General features: G+C 40.8%; 1 protein-coding gene and 1 long non-coding RNA gene across 3 annotated transcripts; one reads left to right on the top strand and one right to left on the bottom strand.

Annotated features, from left to right (window-relative positions):
- Nucleotides 1-736: 736 nt before the first annotated feature.
- Nucleotides 737-10,838, bottom strand: LOC309689447 (uncharacterized protein; the record flags this gene model as incomplete). 2 transcript variants are annotated; one of them, XM_082505857.1, is made up of 3 exons in its annotated part: nucleotides 8,268-10,838; nucleotides 7,046-7,183; nucleotides 737-2,516 (listed from the first exon to the last, which is right to left on the bottom strand). In XM_082505857.1, exons 1-3 carry the CDS (start codon nucleotides 8,695-8,697, stop codon nucleotides 2,494-2,496), a joined length of 591 nt encoding a protein of 196 aa, XP_082361983.1. In that variant the 5' UTR covers nucleotides 8,698-10,838. The 2 variants fall into 2 exon arrangements, with proteins under 2 accessions (XP_082361983.1, XP_082361982.1); XM_082505856.1 differs by lacking the exon at nucleotides 737-2,516 and having other exon boundaries at nucleotides 7,020-7,183.
- Nucleotides 7,089-11,442, top strand: LOC309689450. Its single transcript, XR_014271385.1, has 3 exons — nucleotides 7,089-7,154; nucleotides 10,963-11,136; nucleotides 11,298-11,442. It is a non-coding gene; the product is annotated as an uncharacterized lncRNA (long non-coding RNA).
- The last annotated feature ends 11,038 nt before the right edge of the window (nucleotides 11,443-22,480 follow it).

The following is a 22,480-nucleotide window of genomic DNA, read 5'->3' as shown; positions in this document are numbered from 1 at the left end:
AGTGTGATTACTCTGCACATCCATGATACTATGACGCATCCCAGGATGCAGAACGCATTTAGCTCAACCTTGCAGCATAAACCTGATAGTTGGACTTGCATTCTCACCGTAAATAAACCGTTTGGAAATGGAGATCACCTCCTCCAGTGGGTCTCAGTGCTTTTGTTTTGGTCCTCATAGAAGTGCAACACTACCACACCAATGCTGAACTCAAGAACTCAAGGCTCCAGAATTGTACCTGACAAAAAATGGGTGTCGCAGTGGTTTCATCTGTGTATCATGTAATGCATTTTCTCAACGCAATAGTAACATTTTACCGCTGTGAGTTAATTCGAATTTTGGTTAGTCAAACTAACTTTGCATTTACCTTTATAGGTTAATACATTTATAATAATGCTGTAATTTTAAGTGACTGTTGAAGGTTAATCATTACGAAAAGTGCTGTTAGTACTTGTATTTGTGCTTTAATATCACAGGCCTCGGAAATACAGAATTATTTTCTTAATCTAGAGTTGTTCAGTCTTTGCTTGCTGACACTGTCTTTAAAGAGCAAATCTGATGCTACACAGACATCATTTCAGGCAGTCTTGGCTCTGACGTGAACTCCAAATAAATATGGAACAAGCAGTTCCAAAACTTTGCAGGTAATTAGTAGGGGTACAACAATACTCGTATCGATATTGAACCGTTCAATACAGTGCTTTCGGTTCGGTACGCATATGTATCGAACAATACAAAATTTTTAATTTATTTTATCAACTTTCCTTTGGACGATGCTGTCTGTGTTGAGCGCTCAGTGGATCTGCGCTCGACAGTGCAGCCTAGGCGGAGTAGTCGAACGCAGATTCGCTGAGCACAGGGCAAGCTAGCGAGACAGAAGTTAAGCTCTTGTTGCAACATGGCAAATTGAACCTCCCCACCCTAATTCAGATCTGGCGTTTGGAACTATTTTGGTTTTCATGTGACGTATGACCCTGAAGGTAAGCGCGTCATGGACAAAAGTAAAACAGTATGTCGGACGTGCCACGCAATGCTCAATTACATTGGTGGGAACTAGTGCATTAGCGCAGTTAGCTCGTTAACGTATTGGCCGTCCAGCCCCATGTACGCGGCGATCTGCGGTAGCTCGTTAACGGAGATTTGCCGTGTTGTGGCGTTAACGTCATTTCAACGAGATTAACGCTGACAGCACTAGTGGGAACACAACGAATATGACTGCACATTTACGCTGACATCATCCTAGTGCAAAGACAAGTGGAAGCAGACAAAAACAACAAGCACGCATGCTACAAACTTTACCCGAGTCATTTAGACAGCCGTTAGCACATGATTCTCCTTATGGGGACCTGAGATGTTTAATATGCTGCTGAGAATATACCCCAGAAGAAGGCTATAGTATAGCTTTTATTTTGGAAAGAGCCATTTCTCTGTAATAAACTCTCTTTTCCAAAGATGAGGGATTTCTCAATCAGATAGATTTTTTTTTTATTACTTCGTTGTTTCAGCAACATTAAATTTAAAAACTGTACTTTTGAGTTAAAATATATATTTATAATTTTAATAAATGACAAATTAAAAAGGCATGAACATTTTATTTTGTATCAAAAAATATCGAACCGTGACACCAAAGTATTGAACCAAACCGTGAATTTTGTGTATCGTTGCACCCCTAGTAATTAGACATAACTGATCCAGCGCTTTAACCATATGTGCTATCACACAATGCACGGCTGTGATTTCAGCTTAAGCTTTTACTTTAAAGGCAACATTCTCCATTTTGCTGTATATTCTTTCCGGTTTCGCTAGGGATCCGTGAGTAAATGACTGTTTGTAGAAAATTCGCCGTCCTCCACAACAAAATATAGGCAATAGACCAAAGCAAACATGAGGAGGTTTTTTGGTACAGCACCCTCTTTGTGACTAACGGCAACCCTCACTGCTACCACTCAAACTCAAATTTGGCAACATCCCAGCATTAGGAGGCCATGTAAAAAAAATGTTTGCTAATAATATTTGAGCTCTATTTTTAAAGACCTAATATTTCTAAATAAAGATAATTTTTTGTCCGCATCTCACTTTGGTTTCTTCTGAAAATAACCTCGTATGGCTGTAATGGGTTTGAAACAGCGTGGAAAGATAACAAACACGGTGAACTGCATTTGAAATTTACCACATTCTACTTAATAATTCTTTTTCCTCAAAACTGATTGTTTAATCACTTAATTTTGAGTTATTTACATTTGCCTACTGCTGCGACAAGGCTTGCTACAGAGGTAAGACATCAATTTCTCTGAGCCTATAATGACAGTTTATTGGATTACCTGATTAAATGCAGAATGGATGATCGGAGGCCTGAAGGTAATGCTTTCTACTTTTGAAAAATGAGCATAGAATGTGCATGAATCACATGTCCTGTGTTGATCATGTACAAGTCGCTGCAAATGCCTTTATTCTTTCTCCTTCCTCATGCACAGCTACGCTGTTGAGTGCAGTTCATCTAAAGTTGTTACCAGCCCCTGTTGGTTGATGACAATAGAAAAAGGTTACGTCATGCCACAGCAGAATAATGTTTTCTCCGAAGGATGTCTTGGTAACAAAAGCAAGGAAGTGGCTCGCTTGCTGTGTTGTAGGTGTATGGGCGGACAGACCTCTTTAAAACCTTTGCCTTGTCCAAATCCTCGATAATGATTCTACAAAATGCGTTTAATCATTAAGTGGCAGTGAGCGCTGACTATGTTTTATCTGCCAAGTCTTAGAGAAGTATAAACACAAAGGGGTTGAGTGCGGGGGTGGCCATTTTCATGCCAAGTCTGCGCAGTTTTAAAAGCGGGACCGGCCCTCTGTTGATATGCAACCAGACAAGGTATTTTCATTCATCTGGGAAGGATTCGCCCCATTTCACATCAACAAGGTCCTTTAAGCTCAGAAACTAGGTGGGAAAAAAAATCAACGGAAAGCACCATGGCCATTGGTTGACAGACAAACTTCTCCTAGATGAAAAAGAAAAATGAGACTCATGCTGCAAAAACAGATCATTTTAGTGTCTTTGAAACTCGTCCCGGCACGTTTCCTCTGTGAAAGAGTTTGATCAGTGTAGTCATATAAATTCACAGTGCACTTCTGAATCACTGCTGTTAATGGGACATGATTAAGTAAGAATCATAATCTTATCACTGGGAGCTGTTAAGACTTTGCGGTATTTCTCGCTATTAGACAGGAGACGCCATATGACGCAGGTGCCGTCTACCCGTCTCTCAGTCAGACCTGACTAACCAGGGCAGAGGTTTCATCACGGGGTCATTTATTTACTTCCCCTCCTTGCTTCTCACCCCCTCACCCTCAAATGCTAGGCTTTCCGGCCTAATCAATCACCTGTGGAAAGAGCAATAGCTGAGGGGAAAGAGAGGGGTGTGGGGCAGAAAGGCAAGAAGGGAAGGAGCTATGAGCTGGATGTCAGGGACAGGTGGCCTGGGTCAGTCTCTCTCTCACCTTGGCAGCTCCTCTCCAAGTGCTCTTGACAGGCTTACATGCATCCACCCACCTGCACAAAAGGAGTCTAGAGGCACACACACACAGATGCACACACATCCACAAAAGTGGGTGTTACTCCCTCCCGCGCACTCGCACACAAATGCTCACTCACAAACAAGAGAGCAGCACGCACAGCTTCAGGCTGCTGGCGCTCCCTAGGGGAACACTTGAACTATGCTAATGCATGCCAGTTCATCAATTTAGTCCTGGACACAACGCGCTTTCTTGAACTGCCTCAGCATGCATATTTCTCAAGGTTAAAAAGTTATTAGGGATAAGATGGCCACTTCTGTGTGAATGAATCTCCATATCATGAAAGGAAAATCAATAGCTGTATCCAATAATGCAGCAGATGGAGTTAAATGTATCAGATGCACCCAATTCTTCTCAATGCAGTGTCTGTTTTCTTGTTTGGACGTGACAATCACAGCAGCCATGTAGGACTAGGCCAAAAGTAACACTTTTGTGAGGTGGTTGTCTTCAACAGTGTTGTCCGATATTAGCAACACGGCAATTGCAGATATGGCGGAGCACTGACTGCACTCCGGAATACGACCAAGGAAAAGGGGAGGAGGGGATTGACGAAATGAGTGTGATTGACAGAAAAAAAGAAAGAAAAACACAAGGAAAAGAAAAAAGTGAGCACTCAGCTGACTTGAGGAGATTAGGGAGGAAAGTGGAGAAGAAATCATATAAATGTGTCATTTCCATTTCCATGTTCACATTTGTGTCCTCTTTTTATGTCACAAACCTTCATGAATATGGATGAGGCTGTCAATGTACTTCTGAGGCTGTCAATGTACTGCTCCTTTATTTATTTATTTATTTATTTTTTACCAAATAAACATTTTTTCCTCCAGTGTTCTCTTGACTGAACATGGATAAAATTTTCTGTGCAGCATTGTGTTGCCTGCTTTCAAAACAGCTCAAGCTGTGTCAGAAGCAAGTATGTTCGATTTGTGCATTGTTTTTTCTTTTTTTAACTTTGGCACTGTAACATATGAATGAGAGTTTTGGGAAGACAAATTAAAGGGATGAGTTCACATTTTTCTCTCTTGTTTGAAACACAGAATATTTTACACAGCTAAACACACACACACACACACACACACACACACACACACACACACACACACATCAGCAAAAAACATAAGGAGACACTTTTTATTTGGTTTGCAGTTATAATACAATATTACAATATTAATTCATTTTGACAATAGCCAACACTCTAGAAAAGTCCCAGGATGTATATACATTACATTGACTATAGTTAATATCTTGAGTGTTAATACATTAAATAAGAATGAGCCAAAATAATCACAATGAATTAAACATCAGTAGTTTGTGGCAAAATGAGTGAGTCCATAGTGTGATGATGGACAGCTTTGAAAAATCAATATAGCAATTTTTGCTTGGATGAAAGACTTGTTGGAATGTAATGGTTTTAATTTGTAGGCCACAGTAAATCCTAGATATGCAGTCTTTGTCATGATTTTGCAATGCCTTGACCTGTGGATCAGACTCATCACAAATAAAAGTTAATAAATGGGATTAATGTTAGGCAGGTGAGATTTTGGGCAAGTCTTCTGTGACAGGTGAAAATGATGGTGGTTAGCAAAAGCCAACAGATTAGAGATTTGCAAAGGTGTACCAAGAGGAATCTCAGAGGCCTTACATATTCAAGAGAGCGTAATAGGCATAGGAGGGTAGGTGGTTTTCGTATGTGGGGTGTACGTGCAGGACAGATCTGAATAAACAAAAGTAAACCTTTACCTGCTTCAGCCTCAGTAATCTATTAGGATGGTGAAAAGTCCAGTAAACAGAGATGTGAAATACACAGAGAACCACAGTGAAACAAACAGTACTACACAACAAGGAACTGAGGAAACCCGAGGGCTTAAAAACACACAGGAAGTAACCAGGGATAGAGGACTCAGCCTGGGAAAACAAGGCACAGGTAAGCAAAATCTAACTAATGAGACAAGGGGAAGCAAAACTGAACACAACGAACATGAAACTAATAAAATAAAACAGGAGACTTGACACTGACATGATAAAGAGAACAAAAATTACCGAAACAACAATTGAGTACACACAAAGTATAACTATGACTAGAGCCCAGATAACTACCACTAAAAAAGCCACTGAATGTAAACATAAAGAAACCAACCTGGAAATATCTCTTAAAGGTTCAGAACTCAACCCTGCAAACCCCACAACAGACTCTGAGAACTGAATGGTCAAAGACAGGCTGTGACTTTAATAATCCTCAAGGGAACACGGGTGAGTTTCAGAAGAAGTGAATTGACACCAGCAAGACTTGTTTCTACAAGCATTGTTCATCAAATAACCTCCTCTAAAAACCAATGTTAAACACTGAGTTTCATTTGGCAAGCAATAAAGTTTGCAAAAAGGTTGGAAAGCAGACAACTAGATTTTTCAGATCGTAACCACTGCCAGTATTGTCATCAACTCGTTTGGACCTCTGGGTTAGCCAGAAAACCATCAAGTTTGGACGTGGGAAGATTATAGCTTGGGGTTACACCCAGTATGGAAGTGCCAGGGGGATATGTAAGGTAGATGGAAACACTGACAGCGCTAAATATCAAGAGATTCTTCCTTAACTATAACTCTGGTTAGATTCTTTAGTGGAGATGGAGCTCTTTAGCACATATCAAGTTCCACTATGAAGTTTCTCAAGGTAAAGAAGATCTAAGTCCTTCAGCACTGGCCAGCACAGTCTCCTGTAATGAATATTATCGAGCACATCTGAAGACAAATGATGGAGCTTTGGAACCAAAGAACTTGGAGCAGGTTTGGGATGCCTGCAAGGCAGCTTTCTATTTCATACCTAATGACGTCATAAACAAGCTATCTTAATCTATGCCAAATCTGATGGAAACTGTTCAGCAACCTAAAGGAAGCCAGGAAGCTTTGTGTAAGTTCAATAAGGAAAATCAGTATTCACTCATCTGCCTCCTTTCCTGGGTCTTTGGGCTGCTAGTCGATTCTTTACTTTACTTCCAGTTTCCCACACGGACACACTTAATTCTGTCATCAACACTCTTTTCCAGTTGTGTTCTTGCCAACAATCTTTTAGCCAATCAGCCTCTTTTCTTTAAATCTCAGTGCTCTTCCATCATTCTGCCTTTCAGACTTTCATTTTTAAATCCCAGCTTCACCTCTGCTACATCCAGCACCTAGACTCTGAGAGCAATGGTCTTTTTCTACATCCTGCCATTATTAGTGTGAATGCTGATAAATCTTTATTAATATAATATTTTGTTATCTATTCCATACGTTTTTTGCCATCTATCTCCTTCAACACCGTTCAACTTAGAAAAACCATTCAACCACCGTTAGACTCCTCTTCTTTTGGACATTAATGCTTCTATCTTTCTCATTTTTAACTTTTATATTTTTTAAATTATTCAACTTTAGTCAACAAAAATTTATAATGTATTTCAGTGGGGAGACCCTTCAAATCCTCATTGAACGTACCCATCTAACGTACCTGCTACAGCCTCTTCGGTGGGGCCTCGTCCTTGTGGGTTGAGGTTGCCTTCTTGGCCTTCTTCTTCTTCTTCTCCTCCATCTTCATCTCCTTCGTCATGTGACCCGTGGTAGGTACCTTCTTCATGGTTAAATATTTCTAAGCATAGATGACAATCAACAATACAAAACCTAACAGTACCTATTTAAAATAGGACAGAGCCGTAGGCGCACAGTCAGTTAAAAAGTTCAATTTATAATACAAAATAAAAGTAACGGTATAACAGCGGCACCTAAAAACAATTAAAAACTTTACTTTATTAACTACGACAAAAAAATGATAAAGTTGTATGATTTCCCGTGAGACAGGATAAGCGCTGCGGGGAACCGTTTAAGAACAAATCAACAAATCACACACGTTAAAAAGGGACGGCAACTCACACATAACCCCAAATGGGCAAGACACTATAGAAAAAGGCAAATCTTCAGTGCCGTCTTCACTCAGGCCCACCGCTGTGCATGCAAAAAGCGGCAGAGACAAAAAAAGGTTTTGTTTTCCACGCAGCGCCTTCACCGTCTGCAACAATATATATATAAAAAAAGGGTAAAACACTAAAAGACAATCAGTATCTGCGGTGCCTACTGATACAAAAAAATAAAACAACAAGCAAACAAAATCGACAGCTGCAGCAGTCACAGTCTGTCAAATTACACCAAGTTGAAACAAATTAAAACACACTGATGTGTCGGGTCTTTTGCCTGCAGCCAGAAATCCACTCAGCAAAGCAGCAGCTCGGTACTCCGTAAATAAAAGGCAGGAGATGACTTACGCTGGACAGTAAAACGCAGCGGGAGTATCCCTAAACTGTATTGTTTTCGTTACCTGTCCACAAGTTTGCATCACACCCTAATAAATGTGGGTCAGTGCCGGTGAAGTCCACTACACGGTTCTCACAGGAACGCAATTTTTCCCACCTACAAGGGTGCAAATAACTGTAAATCTCTGCCAACAGCCAGAACTCAAGTGGTACATTTTTGTATAACCTACCGTTCTAACAGAAGTTTAGGGGGGCCCGCATCAAGCTTTCATAGAAAGAAGTTAAAAATACCAACTTGCCCAGCTTGGACCAAGCACTCGCAGCTTCAGGTTTGCTAGAGAATACCTAATTGCCCACACCTGAGCTTATGAAAGGGACACAAACCAGCTCCACCTACCAGGGGCAGTTCCCAGACTCAGGTCTCACCTGTCACAGTCGTCATCATCATCATCATCTTCTTCTGCATCGTCTTCATCATCGTCTTCTTCTTCGGTGTTGCTCTTGGTTTTCCTGTCGCACTTGTCCTCGTCCTCCCCGCTGCCCTGCTCGCGAAAGTCCTCCCATCATCGTCACTCACACACCCGATGCTTACGGCTTTGTTGTCGTCGTAATCCTCGGCCCCATCTGGTCCGCAAGTTTTGCCAACATCATCATGGCCGCAATCTTCAGCACGGCCACGATCGTCAACGCCACCTTCAGTGCAGTCATCATCCTTGCACCAAAGCTCGGCAACCCGCCCCTGGCGGTCAGTTTCTTCATCATATTCTTCTTGTCCTTTCAACTCACCTTCTTCATCTACTTCTAGGCCTTTCGACTTGCCTTTTGAGCCATCAGCCTGGCACAGTTGCAACTGCATTTCGTGGCCGTCATCTTCTGCGGCCACAAACCAATGGTCCGTCACCTCGCCGTTTTCGTCCTCCTGCTCCAACTAGCGCTCCTCGTCTGCGAGTGTCCGGGCTCTTGAGTTGTCCTCGTCCTCATTCTCCTAATTTTCGTTCCCTTCTTCCTCTTCCTCCTCGGCCTGCTCCTCTTGTTCTTGTTCTTCGCCGACCCTTAGCCCTCAATAGTGAAATGTGGGGCCGTCGCAATAACGAAGCGCCCACAACCGCAGCTGCCTCGTGTGTCAAATACAATCACGACGATAGCGCTGCACCTCTACCAGCCTTAGTGGTCTTTGACTCCCAACCAAACCTCAACCAAAGCATGGATGCTCCAGCAAAGTGGTTGACAGCCTTTCTAATGGTGGCGTTCACAATCTTCCTCGTTGATGGATGAATATACCCTTTCCAAACGCCTTCAATGCTTATTCCCTTCCGATGCTGACGGGGATCAAGGAGACCAGCGCACGCAGGCCCAGATGTACTGTCTAATTCGGCTGTCTCTCACCCTTTACCCACCCCTGTTGCTTGTCATGTGTTTCTTTGGTGTATTAAGAGTTTTTTCATCTGCTATGTGCAGAGGTGTTTTTTTTCTGTTCTCAAACTGATCTCCCTGTTGGAGCTCAGTCTGGGGGGAGTTATTTTTTTCTCCTTATCTTTCCTCATGTGGTGCATTTTCCATTGTTATACCTCTCTGACCTGTCTTCCCCATGTGATGCTTTGTGTAGTGTATGTATGGTCGGAGGTTAAGATGGCGCCGCCATTGCGTGCAATAGGTCGGCAGCCTTATGAAATTTCCCTTTGTGGGACTAATAAAGGTATATCAAATATCAAATATCAAATACAATTGCCATTGAGGGGAACTCTGTGTGCAGTTGCATCAATTCCTTCTCAATGACAGAAGAAAGTTGATAAGCAGACATGAGTCCCAAATCATTGCCCCCAGCATGGATTACCAATATGTCAGGTGGGCTCTGTGTGGATAGCTCCTCATAAAAACGAGGAAGAACTCTGCTCCAGCGCATCCCTCCTTTGCCAAACCACTGGACTTTGGCATTAAGTCCGAAATTTTCTCCGAATATCTCTTTTGCGTCACTCACGCCTCGTCTGATGTACCTTGACCCAATGATCCACACTTTTGTTTCTCCCTTCTGGAGATTGATTCTGTGTGGTTTCTCAATGTCAATACATGGGAACCTGTTAGAGAGGCCAGGGTTGAAAAAGGGATTCCGGAGAACCTCCGAGGGTATTATGCGCTGGTGTGCATCCAAGGCCAACATCTCTTTAATTAGTCTGACAAATAAGCTTTGGTCATCTTCTGGTCCTCGTCTAACCTTCATTATGTGTTCAAGGTCATCAAGACGTTTAAGTTTTATGTATCGAGTCTCCAGGGATGGATATCCTGTCTCGTACTGAAATTGTTCTTCTGTCTTAAATGTCCAGCGCTGTTGGATGTAGTTGTTTTCAATGAAATAGTCATCAGTGTACACGCCAGAGTCTAAAACATGATCTGGTGGCTGACCACGAGTCTCTATGATGAATTTCAGATAATCATATTCATTCTCCACCGGGTAGAGTGGCACCCCTGTAGCAAGCTCCACAGCTACCAGCCCCAGAGACCACATGTCACTTGCTTCATTATAAGGAAGGCCAAGCATAACCTCAGGTGCACTATAACCAACCGTCCCCACACAGTCACTAGGATTCACTGCAGACGCAGGACATGCGAAGCCAAAGTCTATAAGTCTGACTTTGACTGGAGACTCATGACGGTTTACAACCATGATGTTTCCAGGTTTGAGGTTAGCGTGCACCATTCCCACAGAACCCAGGTGGGACAGAGCATTTGTGACTTCACTTATGGGGAGACCCTGTTTATTCCGGTCCCGTATGTAGTCCCACAGGCATTGATCAAGGAGTTCAAACTTTAGGCAAACCCGCTCTCCGTCAAGGAAAAAGCCGTTCCATTTAACAATGTTGGCGGCATCTGGATCCAACCTTCACAGCTGCTCCAGGATGAAACTTTCCAGTTTTGCCTCTTGCTGAACATCAGTGTGGCTCTTGTTGACTTTAATGGCAACAGCTTGGTTGGTTTTTGTGTCACGACATTTGGCTACAATACCAAAGTGTCATGGCCTGGGTCTAGGGACCCAGGGCTCATGTATTTTAGTGTATGTTTATGTTTATATTTCCATGTGGTGTTTTGGTTTTCTCTCCTTTTTCTCCATGTATCTCCGTGTGAGCTTCTGGAGGTTTTGGTGTGCTGAGGAGACTGCGAACCCGGAAGTGTTTCTGCTCTAGAGACAGCCACACCTGCCGCTCGTCGTCCTCTGCCAGCTGCAGTAGATTACGCTCGTCAAGGGAGCGGCATTTAAGACTGTAGCTGAGCTGAGGCCAACGCTGGATCCTTGAGTCAGGTTTGTGTGACCTATGGATAAATACGCCTGGAGAGGAGTTTCATCACGCTGTGGAGAAGCGATTGCAGGAGATGCTTCTTTGCTTCCCCTGGGTAATAGACTCTCTCTCTCTTGTGGCGGATTTTTTGCTTAACACTCTCCACCTCTATTCTCCTAACCAGGCTGCTTTCCAGCCCGACCAGCTGGTGGTACCTCAGCCTGACACGCCGGCCCCGGCATTGTCAAAGAAGCGACGGTCGCGCCGCCGGCGCTCCTCACTGCAGCCAGATTCCGGGACTTTTCATCAATTCGTCTGAAAATCAGAAGTACAGGCTGTCTTTACACTGTCACCACGTCCATATAATAAACTCCACAGGCATGAAAAATGAGAATTCTGTAGACTGGACATTGCTGGCGCTCACGGTGAAAGAATTTTGTCAATATGACTTGAAGTTTTTTCTTAGGAAGCGTTTGTTTTGGGGTTACTTTTCTGTTTATTTAAAGCAGCAAAAGCGAGGCGGATTTCTGTGTGTGTGTGTGTGTGTGTGTGTGTGTGTGTGTGTGTGTGTGTGTGTGTGTGTGTGTGTGTGTGGTGCCACTGGCTGGAGTCTCTGTAGCAACCAGGCTCACACCTGCCTGTTTGATGAGCTCTATCTGTCAATCTGCCAACATTAATTGTAATCTTAAAAACTACTAATTCAACTGCTGCTGTCTGCACAGTGTTTGCTCTGCAGCCATCATGTTACCCTCAAAACGTAGCCACCGTTGTTCTCTTTCCAACAGTGTGTCTTTCAAACCTCAGAGATGTAAACTTTTTAAACTGTGTGGTTCCAAGTAGAAGGATAACCTTTTAACAGACCCACAGAAAAAAAACCATTGTATTTTTAGTGAGAAGTTTATCTCAACAGCAGAAATGACCCCACTTTTTAAATCATTCCTGTGACCATATTTTTGACAGCAGGAGCATAAAGAACACACTGTTGTGTAGAACAAGTCCTCGGGATCCTCGTGGTTTGAAATTGATTTTGACAGGAGTTAGGGTGTTGGATTTAGATGCAGTTTTTCAATAGGTGCACCGTATTTACTCCATTCACATAAGTGAATGAATACATGATTCACCATGTATTCATTTTTAATGTCATAGAATCAAATCACAACAACAGTTGAACCATGCTCAGAAAACCCCAACAATCACATGACCCCCTATGAGCGATTACTTGGTGACAGTGGAAAGGAAAAACTTCCTTTTTAACAGGAAGAAACCTTCCTGTTAAAAAGGGTGGGAGCGAGAGACACAGGACAAAAGACACACTGTAGAAAAGAAATATATTTGAATGATTTAAGTTACCCCCTTACCCTATTCCAGTAGCATTACTGCATTGTAATCTCCAGCGCATTTTTAAATACTAATTTTTAGTATCAGAGAATTTGTGTTAATGCTGTTTCTGTTAATGCCAAGACACAGTGGATTTGTGGACTGGATTTACACTCCGTAATGATGCAGATAAACACAAAACCAGTAGGGAAAAATAAGAGAAAAGGGGAAAAAACTGAAGAAAAGAAAGAAAGGAGCTAGTACATATAGCCCGAGAACAGTCCCTCGTTACCTAAAAATAATGAGCAGCAAACCAGATGCATAATTTACAGTGCAGTGAGGGCATGATAAAACATGCCAGCATTCATTTTCCCCAACAACTCCTTAAAAAAGAAGAAAAAAAAAGGAATGTGCAATGAGAGGGAGGTGGTAACAGTTAAAAAATTCAAAATTTAAACATCTCCTTTCACTGTTACAAAATTATTTATCAGTTTTATTTTCACATTATTGGAGAGTGGGATCTAGATCGTCATTAGTCACAGCCACAACACGGGAGGTGAAGCGCCATAATTCTCTGCTCACACTTGCAAGATGGAGAAGACACATGAAGCAGATCCATCTGACATTCTGCAGACTCAATGCAAAGCGCTTAACCATCAACACATATCTCGATTCAGTTCCCAGGCACTGCTCATCACAGTAACAACACCTCATGTTCCCTTGTCCCAAAATGCAACCTCTGTTCAGATCCACCGAGAGCCAAGAGGAAGAGGTGGATGTCACAATGAGTTTGCTTTTCATTTGTTTTCTAATCAGACGAGAAGAGGTAGCAGGGCAGAAAACAACCATGAAGAATCACCCAGGGGAGAAACAGACTGATCTCTCCTCTTTTTCTGCAAGCCTTGCCTAGGATATATATATATATATATATATATATATATATATATATATATATATATATATATATGAGTGGGAGTTACCACAGCTTTCAGACAAAGCACATTTCTTGAGATTCATGAAAAAAAAAAAAACACAGACAGAGAGATTTTTATTTTTTTCTTTGGTGAAAAAAACAACAGAGGTTAGCAATGATTGAATGATTGAGCAAAAGCCACAGAAGTTGTTAGCAAGCAAACACAGTGGCCAGTTGCCCTAGGGGAAATGCCAGATGTGTCTCATTTATCACAAAGACAGGTAAGAGGCCAGAGACATGAGAAAGGAACCCAACAGGTCCCTCTGTGCTTCCTGGCAGTTTGCGTCTCAGTGTGTATAGATGTTATGTGTGTGGGTGGAAGAAAAGGGGAAGCAAGAGAGAGAGCTTGGACTTGGGTAACTGAAATGTTTGATTTGAATGATGATTCAAGATGTTTTTGTCTCTTTATAGTCAAATTACAAAAAGCACCAGCGGTTCGACCTGCACCAAAGTAGCTGCGTTCCTGCTGCTCTACAGTATAAACACACCAAAACCACATAAATACTGACTCAGGTAAGACTTTCTCTGAATGCCAAAGCAAAACAAAAACATTTTTATGTCTCGGCTGCTTTTTTGTGTTTCAGAAAGGCGGTGGGAATGTTAGAAGCAAAAACGGCCAACAAGGAGTTGACAAATAATTACAAATAATTATCGGCACAGATAGAAATTAACTCACCAAACACAAGAAATCACAATGCCTAACAAAACAAAACAAAGCGAACGAAAACGATATTGAACCTTACTCAAAATCCAAACATATTTAATCATTAATTCTGAATTCTTTTCCAGATCATGTGGATGAATAGGCAGCAATTAGATGCCTGTTGTGCTATATAATAAAAAAGCGTGCACACTCAGCAAACAGCTCCTACCCACAAGTCTGTGCTTCGATGTGCTGTTTCCACCCAGCGTTCACACATATTGCCAGCATAACAACCTTGCGTGATCACGGCTTGGATCTGTTCCCAGCGAGGCATGCTGCTTTCAATGGATCTACACCTGTCTGGTTGATCATAACCTAAAGTGAGGATTAACCGTCTGAATTCCTTTGACATCCCAAGTCAGCATTCAGAGAGCTGTCAGTGTCGATACCGTGTGATGCAGAGGATTACCCTCTGACAACTGTCCAAGTAATTAGCAGTCGCGCTTTAGATTTTCACCATGGGCACAAATCGTGCTCTGTGAAAGAATACAAAGAAAGAGTCCCTCCCAAATCTTTGAATGTCTTGTTTTTCTTTACTGCAGATTACAAAGAAAATTTGAGTGACAACATGTGGCACATGGCCAAGTTTAACTACTTTTTATTTGTCTAAATCTTCCACTTGAGTCAGATTTATCCAGTTCGTATTTATAGCTGTTTTCTGATTTGCTCTTGATAACAGAAACAACAGTTGTTCACAGCCGCAACGTGCCCACAACAAACTACATTTAAGAATATTTTTGATAACGTATCCACTTGTCAATCTCATTTTTAAAACATCCATAATAAACGTTAGTAAGCACTGAACCCACACGAGACCATGGAAACAGCAATGACCAACAAACGGGATCATTGGTAAACAAAAACAACTCAACAAACACCTCCTATTACACCATAAAGATTTAAAACCATTTAGAAGATGAATGCCCTGTCGATGACACCGATCAAAATAATCCCAGCCGATTTACTTGCAGGGCAAATGTTGCCTCAACATCACTCAGACATGCTAATTACAGAGAGCACAAGCAATTATGGTTGTTTTTATTTATCCCTTTTTTCCCTCCCACACCTGAAAGGGTCATTAAGATTCCTCTGCATCATGCCACTGGTGTGGTATGCTGCATGTCCTCTTAGATGTTTGGGTTGGCACTGAGCCCGGCAGATGAAGTTGACTCAGTGTTTGCTTAAAGAGGAGAATGACAGTTTTCAACAAAGCTGAGAACTGTTTCTCTCACACGAGGATACAGATGGCTTAATACTCTTGCGTTACCTAGTAAAAGCCTGCTAAGACGAGAAAAGGAAAGGACGTTGTGTGATTGTGGTCACTCACGCTAGCATTAAGATGGTATTAGTAAATGCCTCATTCATCACTTATAAAGCACTACTTTATAAACACAGTTGTAAATGCTTTTGTCTTGATGAATACGTTCATACATAACATACATACATATGTTTGATTATTGTATTTTTGTTTAATGACAGAGAAAGATTGGCCTACTGTACCTGTCATTGGACATTGGATTATTTGGGTGTACAGAGGAGTTCATGGCCCGATTAAAGGACTACAAGATACCAGGGTCGTGTGTCTCCAAAACAAGTCAAAATCACAGACAGCTGGTATGATGTTTACCTGCTAGACTCTGGTCCTACTGACAGTTTAGTCTCCTGTAAACCTGAAGAAACCCGTCTCTTATGTTCGGTTTGTCTCTGATTACTTTTTCTGTTAAATCTTGAGGCATAGATAGTTCTTACTTTAGGTCTCACACAAAATACTGAACTAACATCTACCCATCCATTCTCCTGTCTATAATTAACAACTAGCAACCACAAATTGAAATAATTACACAGAAAGCAGATAATTAGTACATATTTTCATCACTATGTGTACAAATGTGCATTTAACACTATGCTGATTATTTACTTAGACTTTCTAAATGACACCATGAACCATTATGAGCTTCTAAATAACTGTTTTGCTCTTGATATAGCTGTTTAAAAGTATAAAAACACTACCATTAAACATGTTATACATGAACTTCTTCATTAGGGACAGAGCATGTACAACTGTGCTTATAACTATATGGGTGTAGGAACAAAGCTTTATCAGTGAATGATGTATTTACTAATGTCTTACTGATGCTTAATTAGTGTAGTTATTGTGAATCTAGCTCAAAAAATTGATAAGACAACTGTACAATGAATGATCTATAGAGTCGTTATGTATTCAATAATAACAATAATAAAGCTACTACCACACCAAAGTAGCAAAATTAGCACAATTGTTTATATATTTTAATACATTTTAACAATTCATCACAGATTGTCATTACTTTGTGTTCCACGTTAAAATCCCAACATAATATTGAACAAAATAAGTGGTATTTTAAAGTAGAGTTGATTTTCTGACTAAAATCGGCTTAGCTCCTTGATCACAAGTTTATTGGTGACCTGCCTATTGATCCCAAAGATCAGCAATTTAACACTGAGAGGCTTTACACTAGTGATGTGCGATACCACTGATTTCCTTTCCGATCCGATACCAAGTAATATTCAGGGTGGTATCGACGATACTGATCCGATACCGATACTTTGTACAAAACGGATTTTATTTATTGTATCTCAAATTATAGCGTCATAATGATTACAGGACATCAGAATACCTTCTTCTTATCACTTAATAATGCAGAGTTCATCAAATAGAAATAAAAAAACTAAAGTTGTGTGCTATTTGAACACCTTGCCTGCCTGGAGGACTAAAGGACTCCGTGAGAGACTCTCACCCTAGCAGCACCTGTCCCTCTCCTCCTCTTCAGTTCGCCTCAACATACGCTCGTCATATTTTGTGATATGATTTATTCTGAGGTGTTTGACAAGGTTAGTGATGTTGCCACAACCATACATGCCAACCCTCCCGATTTTTCCGGGAGAATCCCACCTTTCTCCAGATTTTCCACCCGGACAACAAAGTTGAAAAACCATATCGCAGAATTCATAGCGCGGCCCAGCCAATTCCAGTTTCCAACAATGACGGCAGCGACTTAGTTTTAATATCACTCTTATTTCTCTTTCTGGGTCGCAAAAAAACTTTTAACATATTTTCAGGTGAGAATGTAGCTGTGTAAACTTCAAATATCTGAGCCGACCGACACATCGTCTTCAAACCCCCGCGGTCTTTCACCACTCGGGTTAAACATGATGTACAAGTCACTTTGATAACTTAAAAATGTTCTTGTTTGGCTTTTTCAGTGTTTTATTTGTTCGTGAGTAAATCGGTTTGGCTGAGATTAAAGTTATTAGATTAGATTAAATTAAATTTAACTTTATTATTCCCTCGGGAGGGTTCCTCCGGGGTTTTCACACAGCTGAATAAACGTTAAACAAAAAACTGATTAAACAGAAGAGTTTACGTCAGTGTCCGGTTATATTTTAGACAGCAAGGAGCAGACGGCAGAGTTTCACTCCACCGAGGGAGCTCGTGATGTACTACCCGGCTTTCTTTAGACCGCGAAGGCCGGTCCTCAGGTGGAAGCAGCCTCTGAATTTGGACACCCCTGCTGTTTCCGGGCCGGCCAATAATAACGGTGACATTTAACGTATTTTATCCGATAAATAAACCCTGTAAAATATATTTATCCGCCCAAACAGCCCTTTTGAATGTCTCCCTAATTCTGAGGTCTCAAGGTTGGCAAGTATGGCCACAACACCTCACTTTTTTTGCCACATTTATTGCAAACCACGGCTCAGCTGTTTGTGGAGGTAAAATACATCCGCACAATTACGCTCAGCCATTGTTGTGAGTGCGCACGCCAAGGGGCTGCGAGACATTTATACAGCCGTATTTCGCACATGACTATGAAAGGCGGAAGAGGAAGTAGTTCCTTTGAATGTAGGCAATCCGAATGTTATAGTTTCTTTCCACTGTGTTCCTGTTAATGATAAACTACAAATTTACTCTAAATTACTAAAATATCGATATTTTAATGTGAGAATCGATTCTAGAACATAAATGATTGGTATCGGAGGAATCGATATTTCAGGATCGATCCGCACATCACTACTTTACACATACAAGCCTTCCTGCAAGACAGACACAATGGCTCTCCAGGGGAGTTTTGTACTCGGAGCAGGTTCTGTTAGAGCCAAGTCTGCTGATTGGCGAGACAACAAATCCAGATTGGCCCTTCTCTAATCTTTAGCCCAATTCAAACATTAACATAAATCTGAAATTATGGTGCTGTGTTTGACCATTTTTCCATCTCGTCACTTGATGAAGTGTGTTTGGTTTGGATGAAATAAATCTGTATGATTGAAAGAAAGTAACTATGCTGAGCTTTCAGAGTAACAATAAAACCCTAAAAATTATGACTATGAAAACTTATATTAACCCAAATCTACAGTCGTAAGGGAAAAGAAAGCTTTCACAGCGCTCTGTGCAGTTCTGTGAAAAACTAACTACGCCTCACGATTCAGTAGCTTCTAGAAACACTTTTAGCATCATTGACTTAAAGTAATCATTCTCTGTTTGACTTCATCAGTCTCTCACATCGTTGTGGGCAAATTTTGTCACACTCTTCTTCGTCACCTCAATCACCCACAGCATTTGTGTATGGTTGACTTACCTGACACCATTCAGTTGATTCTGGAAATCCTTGGTCAAAACATTTTGGCCCAGCCTGCAAAAACTTTCTGACGGCTCCAACCTTTCACAAAACCAATCAGACTGCATCTAAGTTTGGACACTTGATAAAGACCATGATTTCCTGAGTGAAGGTCTCAGGGTTGGTTAGCTCCAATTCTCTCCTTCTAAAGCAGACTCTATGACTGCAAGATGACCTTTGTGTTGTAATCCTACATAACACAGGTAATGCTGTATGTGTGTCTAGGGAAACAAAGCTCCTAAATGACTTTCCATTGCTGCTATGGCACTGGTACATGGCATAGATCAGGTGCTTTTTCATGTTTACAAGTGGTCCCACTGAAGCGTCGACCATGTCGCAAGTAAAACGTATCAAACTCAAGTCTCGAGTCTTTTTTTTTTCATTGTAAACTGTAATACATATTTCATAGCCAGTATTGCAATTAAAAAAATCATTTGTTATGTGCTCCATGATCTAAACAAAAAACGAACATGGTTCTGGACAAGAAAGGGGACATGAGCAAAAATCCAATTAGAGGTATACCTGAAAGCATCCATATGTTGGGTTGGACTACTACTGCTTGAAAGGTTCATTTGGTGGGAGGAAGACAGTAGGGGATAATATGTAATCTCAACAGGTAAACATCAATGGATTCCCAATATTTCCAATAATGTTTTTTGAAACTGTGAACAAAGATCTCAGTACAGTAGTTTCTGACATGTGTGGGTGGAGAGAACAATGAGAGCCGCAAAGGTTTTCAGATCAAAGAAACATCACTTTCTCCAAACAACACAACATGTTTAATCGCACGCTTGTGGAATGGATTCAAAGAGCGTACAAAACAAAGGGGAACTAGCTAGAATGCAGACAATTCTTTATTTAAAATCAGCTAATTTAGCTTATCTTAGGAGGCTGTCCTTTGTAACTTACACTATAGGGACAAAATTATTAAGCCACACCTCTAAATCTTTGAATTCTGGGCTTTCAGTCCTGTTGCCACAGATTTTTTAAATCCAGCACTTAGCCATGCCGTCTGCCTTTACAACAGTCGTCCTAAAGAGCTCGCCGCTATCAACATGATACTGGAACAGGATGGAACTGTCACAAAAAGGCAGTTTGTGAAATTTGTTCCCCCCTAGATTAACTATTATCAGCTGTTGCAAAGGAACCACAGCGACTTAGTTACAAAATGTCAGACAACGTAAATTTACATATAGTGGGAGTTCCAAACCTCCTCTGGCATTAACATCAGCACAAGAACTGTGTACTGGGAGCTTCATGGCATGGGTTTCCATGAACAATGCATAACAATGCATAAACAATTAATAAAGTGTAAGATTTATTCCACTGCTGCCCAAAGTTAACGTTACTGTTAATTATCCTAATCATCCAAATCATGTTTTATATTTCCATAATAGTTAATCCACCAGTGTGTGCAAGCTCTTTAATCAAAGTGATACTTTCAATTGTAAAATCGAATTGTTTGTAATCCGTGAATTTTCAGATTTACCACTTTAAAAAATGCAGAAAAAATAGTGAAGCACATTATTTTTATTTTTTGATAAAGACTCCAATTATAGTTATTTTCTTCGCATTCCTAAACAGAAAAAAAATAGTTATGGTAATGGAATGTTATACTTGATTCATTTCTTCTCAGAGGAGCCCAGTGTGCCAGCTCAAATGTGAACATAAAAGAGTGAACTCAATAATTATCAATGTCATTTTGAGATTTAAATACAGATTTGTCAGATTTCTCAGATATTTAAGTTTTTTAAATTTTCAGATACTTAATTCAAAACTTCTTTTTTTTTTACCTATGGAGGAAAAAAAATTTTCTTGTTTGTTTATTGTTCAGTGCTAGAAACAAGTTTCCATAGTTTTGGTATGCAGTGACAGTGTTTTAACAGCTTTGATTTGGAATCCACATTTCTGCATCCTGCAAGAAATCTGACACCCCACATTACCCACTCACACCCAAACACAGTGGCAGCACAGCAACGCCACACTTTGATTACTGTGTCAGTGATTGACATTAATATAAATAACAGAGAGTTCAAGCGCAAGCTCATTAAAGAAAACGTCTCACTTCCGACCTTTTCGTTACTATTTTAATAACCCTTTTATCATTCTTATCTCTGTAATCATGTTGTTTGAACTTTATACTGTTTGCAAACATGACACATATAGCAAAAACAGCTGTGCCGCTTCTTTTAAAGTCAAGCGGCACCGAGGAAAGACGTGCAACCTACGCATGCCGTGATTTTCACATAAGCGTGTCTTCATTAAAGCCACCTATAAATTCAGTGTTTCATTAACCCTTCAATCTTTCCCCCCTGCCCGAACGCTGTTAGAAATCCTTTCATCTGCAGCCTTCTTTTCACTGCAAACACAAACTCATGCACATTCAGCCTGGCACTTGTTTATGCTCTCACATGCCACACGCGCGTTCTCAAAACCCATGCCACATACTTCAGCTGAAAAATAAAACAAACAGCATGACATGATGAATAGCCGCATCGTCAGACTGGTTAATTGTCAACAACTTCCACGGTTTGCCATAAATGGAAATCAGCATAGGGCTCCAGACAGTGGAAATTGTTTGTTGATAATGAAACATTCTCAATCAATCTCATGTCAGCCCCAGATTGCCGATTGATTAAAACATTCATCTCATCTGAATTTAATTTAGGGTTCCATTTTGCAAAACGATTAACGCTATGATGCACTGCAAAGTTATCCAATTCATCCCATTTTCTGTTTTCTCGCTCCTTTTAAGCTTCACTAAAATGAACCCAGCCATTTATTTTTTTTAACATAGTAACCCACAAAGCCCTTTGTTTTTGTGGTTTTGACATAATGGGATTTTGTGCTGTCAAAACATAGAAGGATGAAATAAAAGCCTTTTTTTAAAATGTGAAAACAAAGCATCATCAAATCTTATGGCAAGTTTTCCTTTTTTTCCCCTGACTTCGTTTCCAGCCAGATCCTCCTGCTTGTCTTCAGTTAGCTTCACAACAAAGAACTCATTGAGTCTCAAAGCAGGAGTGGCTGAGGCGGTAAAAATGTCAAAAATCCTATATAGCTGTCAGTCACCAAAACATTATCAGGTCAATAAGACAGTGCTGACATCGTGCATATTTCTTTGGTCGTTTACCGAGCACCGGACCCTGTGGCACCGACGCAGTCTTGGTGTTGCGTTACCAAGCAATGACGGCTTTACCGCTGTTTCGATCACAGGCTATCAGCTAAGTGTCAAATCCATTGAAGGGATATTTTCCCATTCATTATCACGTTTTAGCTCCTGGAATACATCACGGCTTCAGACATTTGCAGGAACTCCTCACAACCGGTCGAACCTGCCAGAACTCATCGTATTTTCTTTAATTCTCATGATTGATTTTGAGTATTTTGCTGGAGAGTGAAAGGGTTTGTGGGAAAGCAAAACAGTGCAAAAAGATGAAAACCTTGAAAGTTTTTATTTGTTTTCAGGCCTGTAATTTCACGTCAAGACAGTACTGTACTAATTCATCATTTTGACAGCAAAAGCACTTTTTGTTTTGCACCGTATTTACCTCCCATCATCCTGTATATTCCTCATATTGTTGGTGTAATGTCAATATACACCACAGAAAACACACAAACTGTTTTTCTTGCACAGTCTCTTTATTTAATTCATCCTGCAGGTCTGATGTGAGTGATACCATCCTATCCTTCTGTTTCTCAACACAACCATCCGAGCA

Source organism: Aulonocara stuartgranti, assembly GCF_965226115.1.
Source record: "Aulonocara stuartgranti genome assembly, chromosome: 15".
Taxonomy (NCBI): Eukaryota; Metazoa; Chordata; class Actinopteri; order Cichliformes; family Cichlidae; genus Aulonocara; species Aulonocara stuartgranti.
Note: the sequence above shows the minus strand (reverse complement) of the source record. Positions and strands in the feature narration are given on the sequence as shown.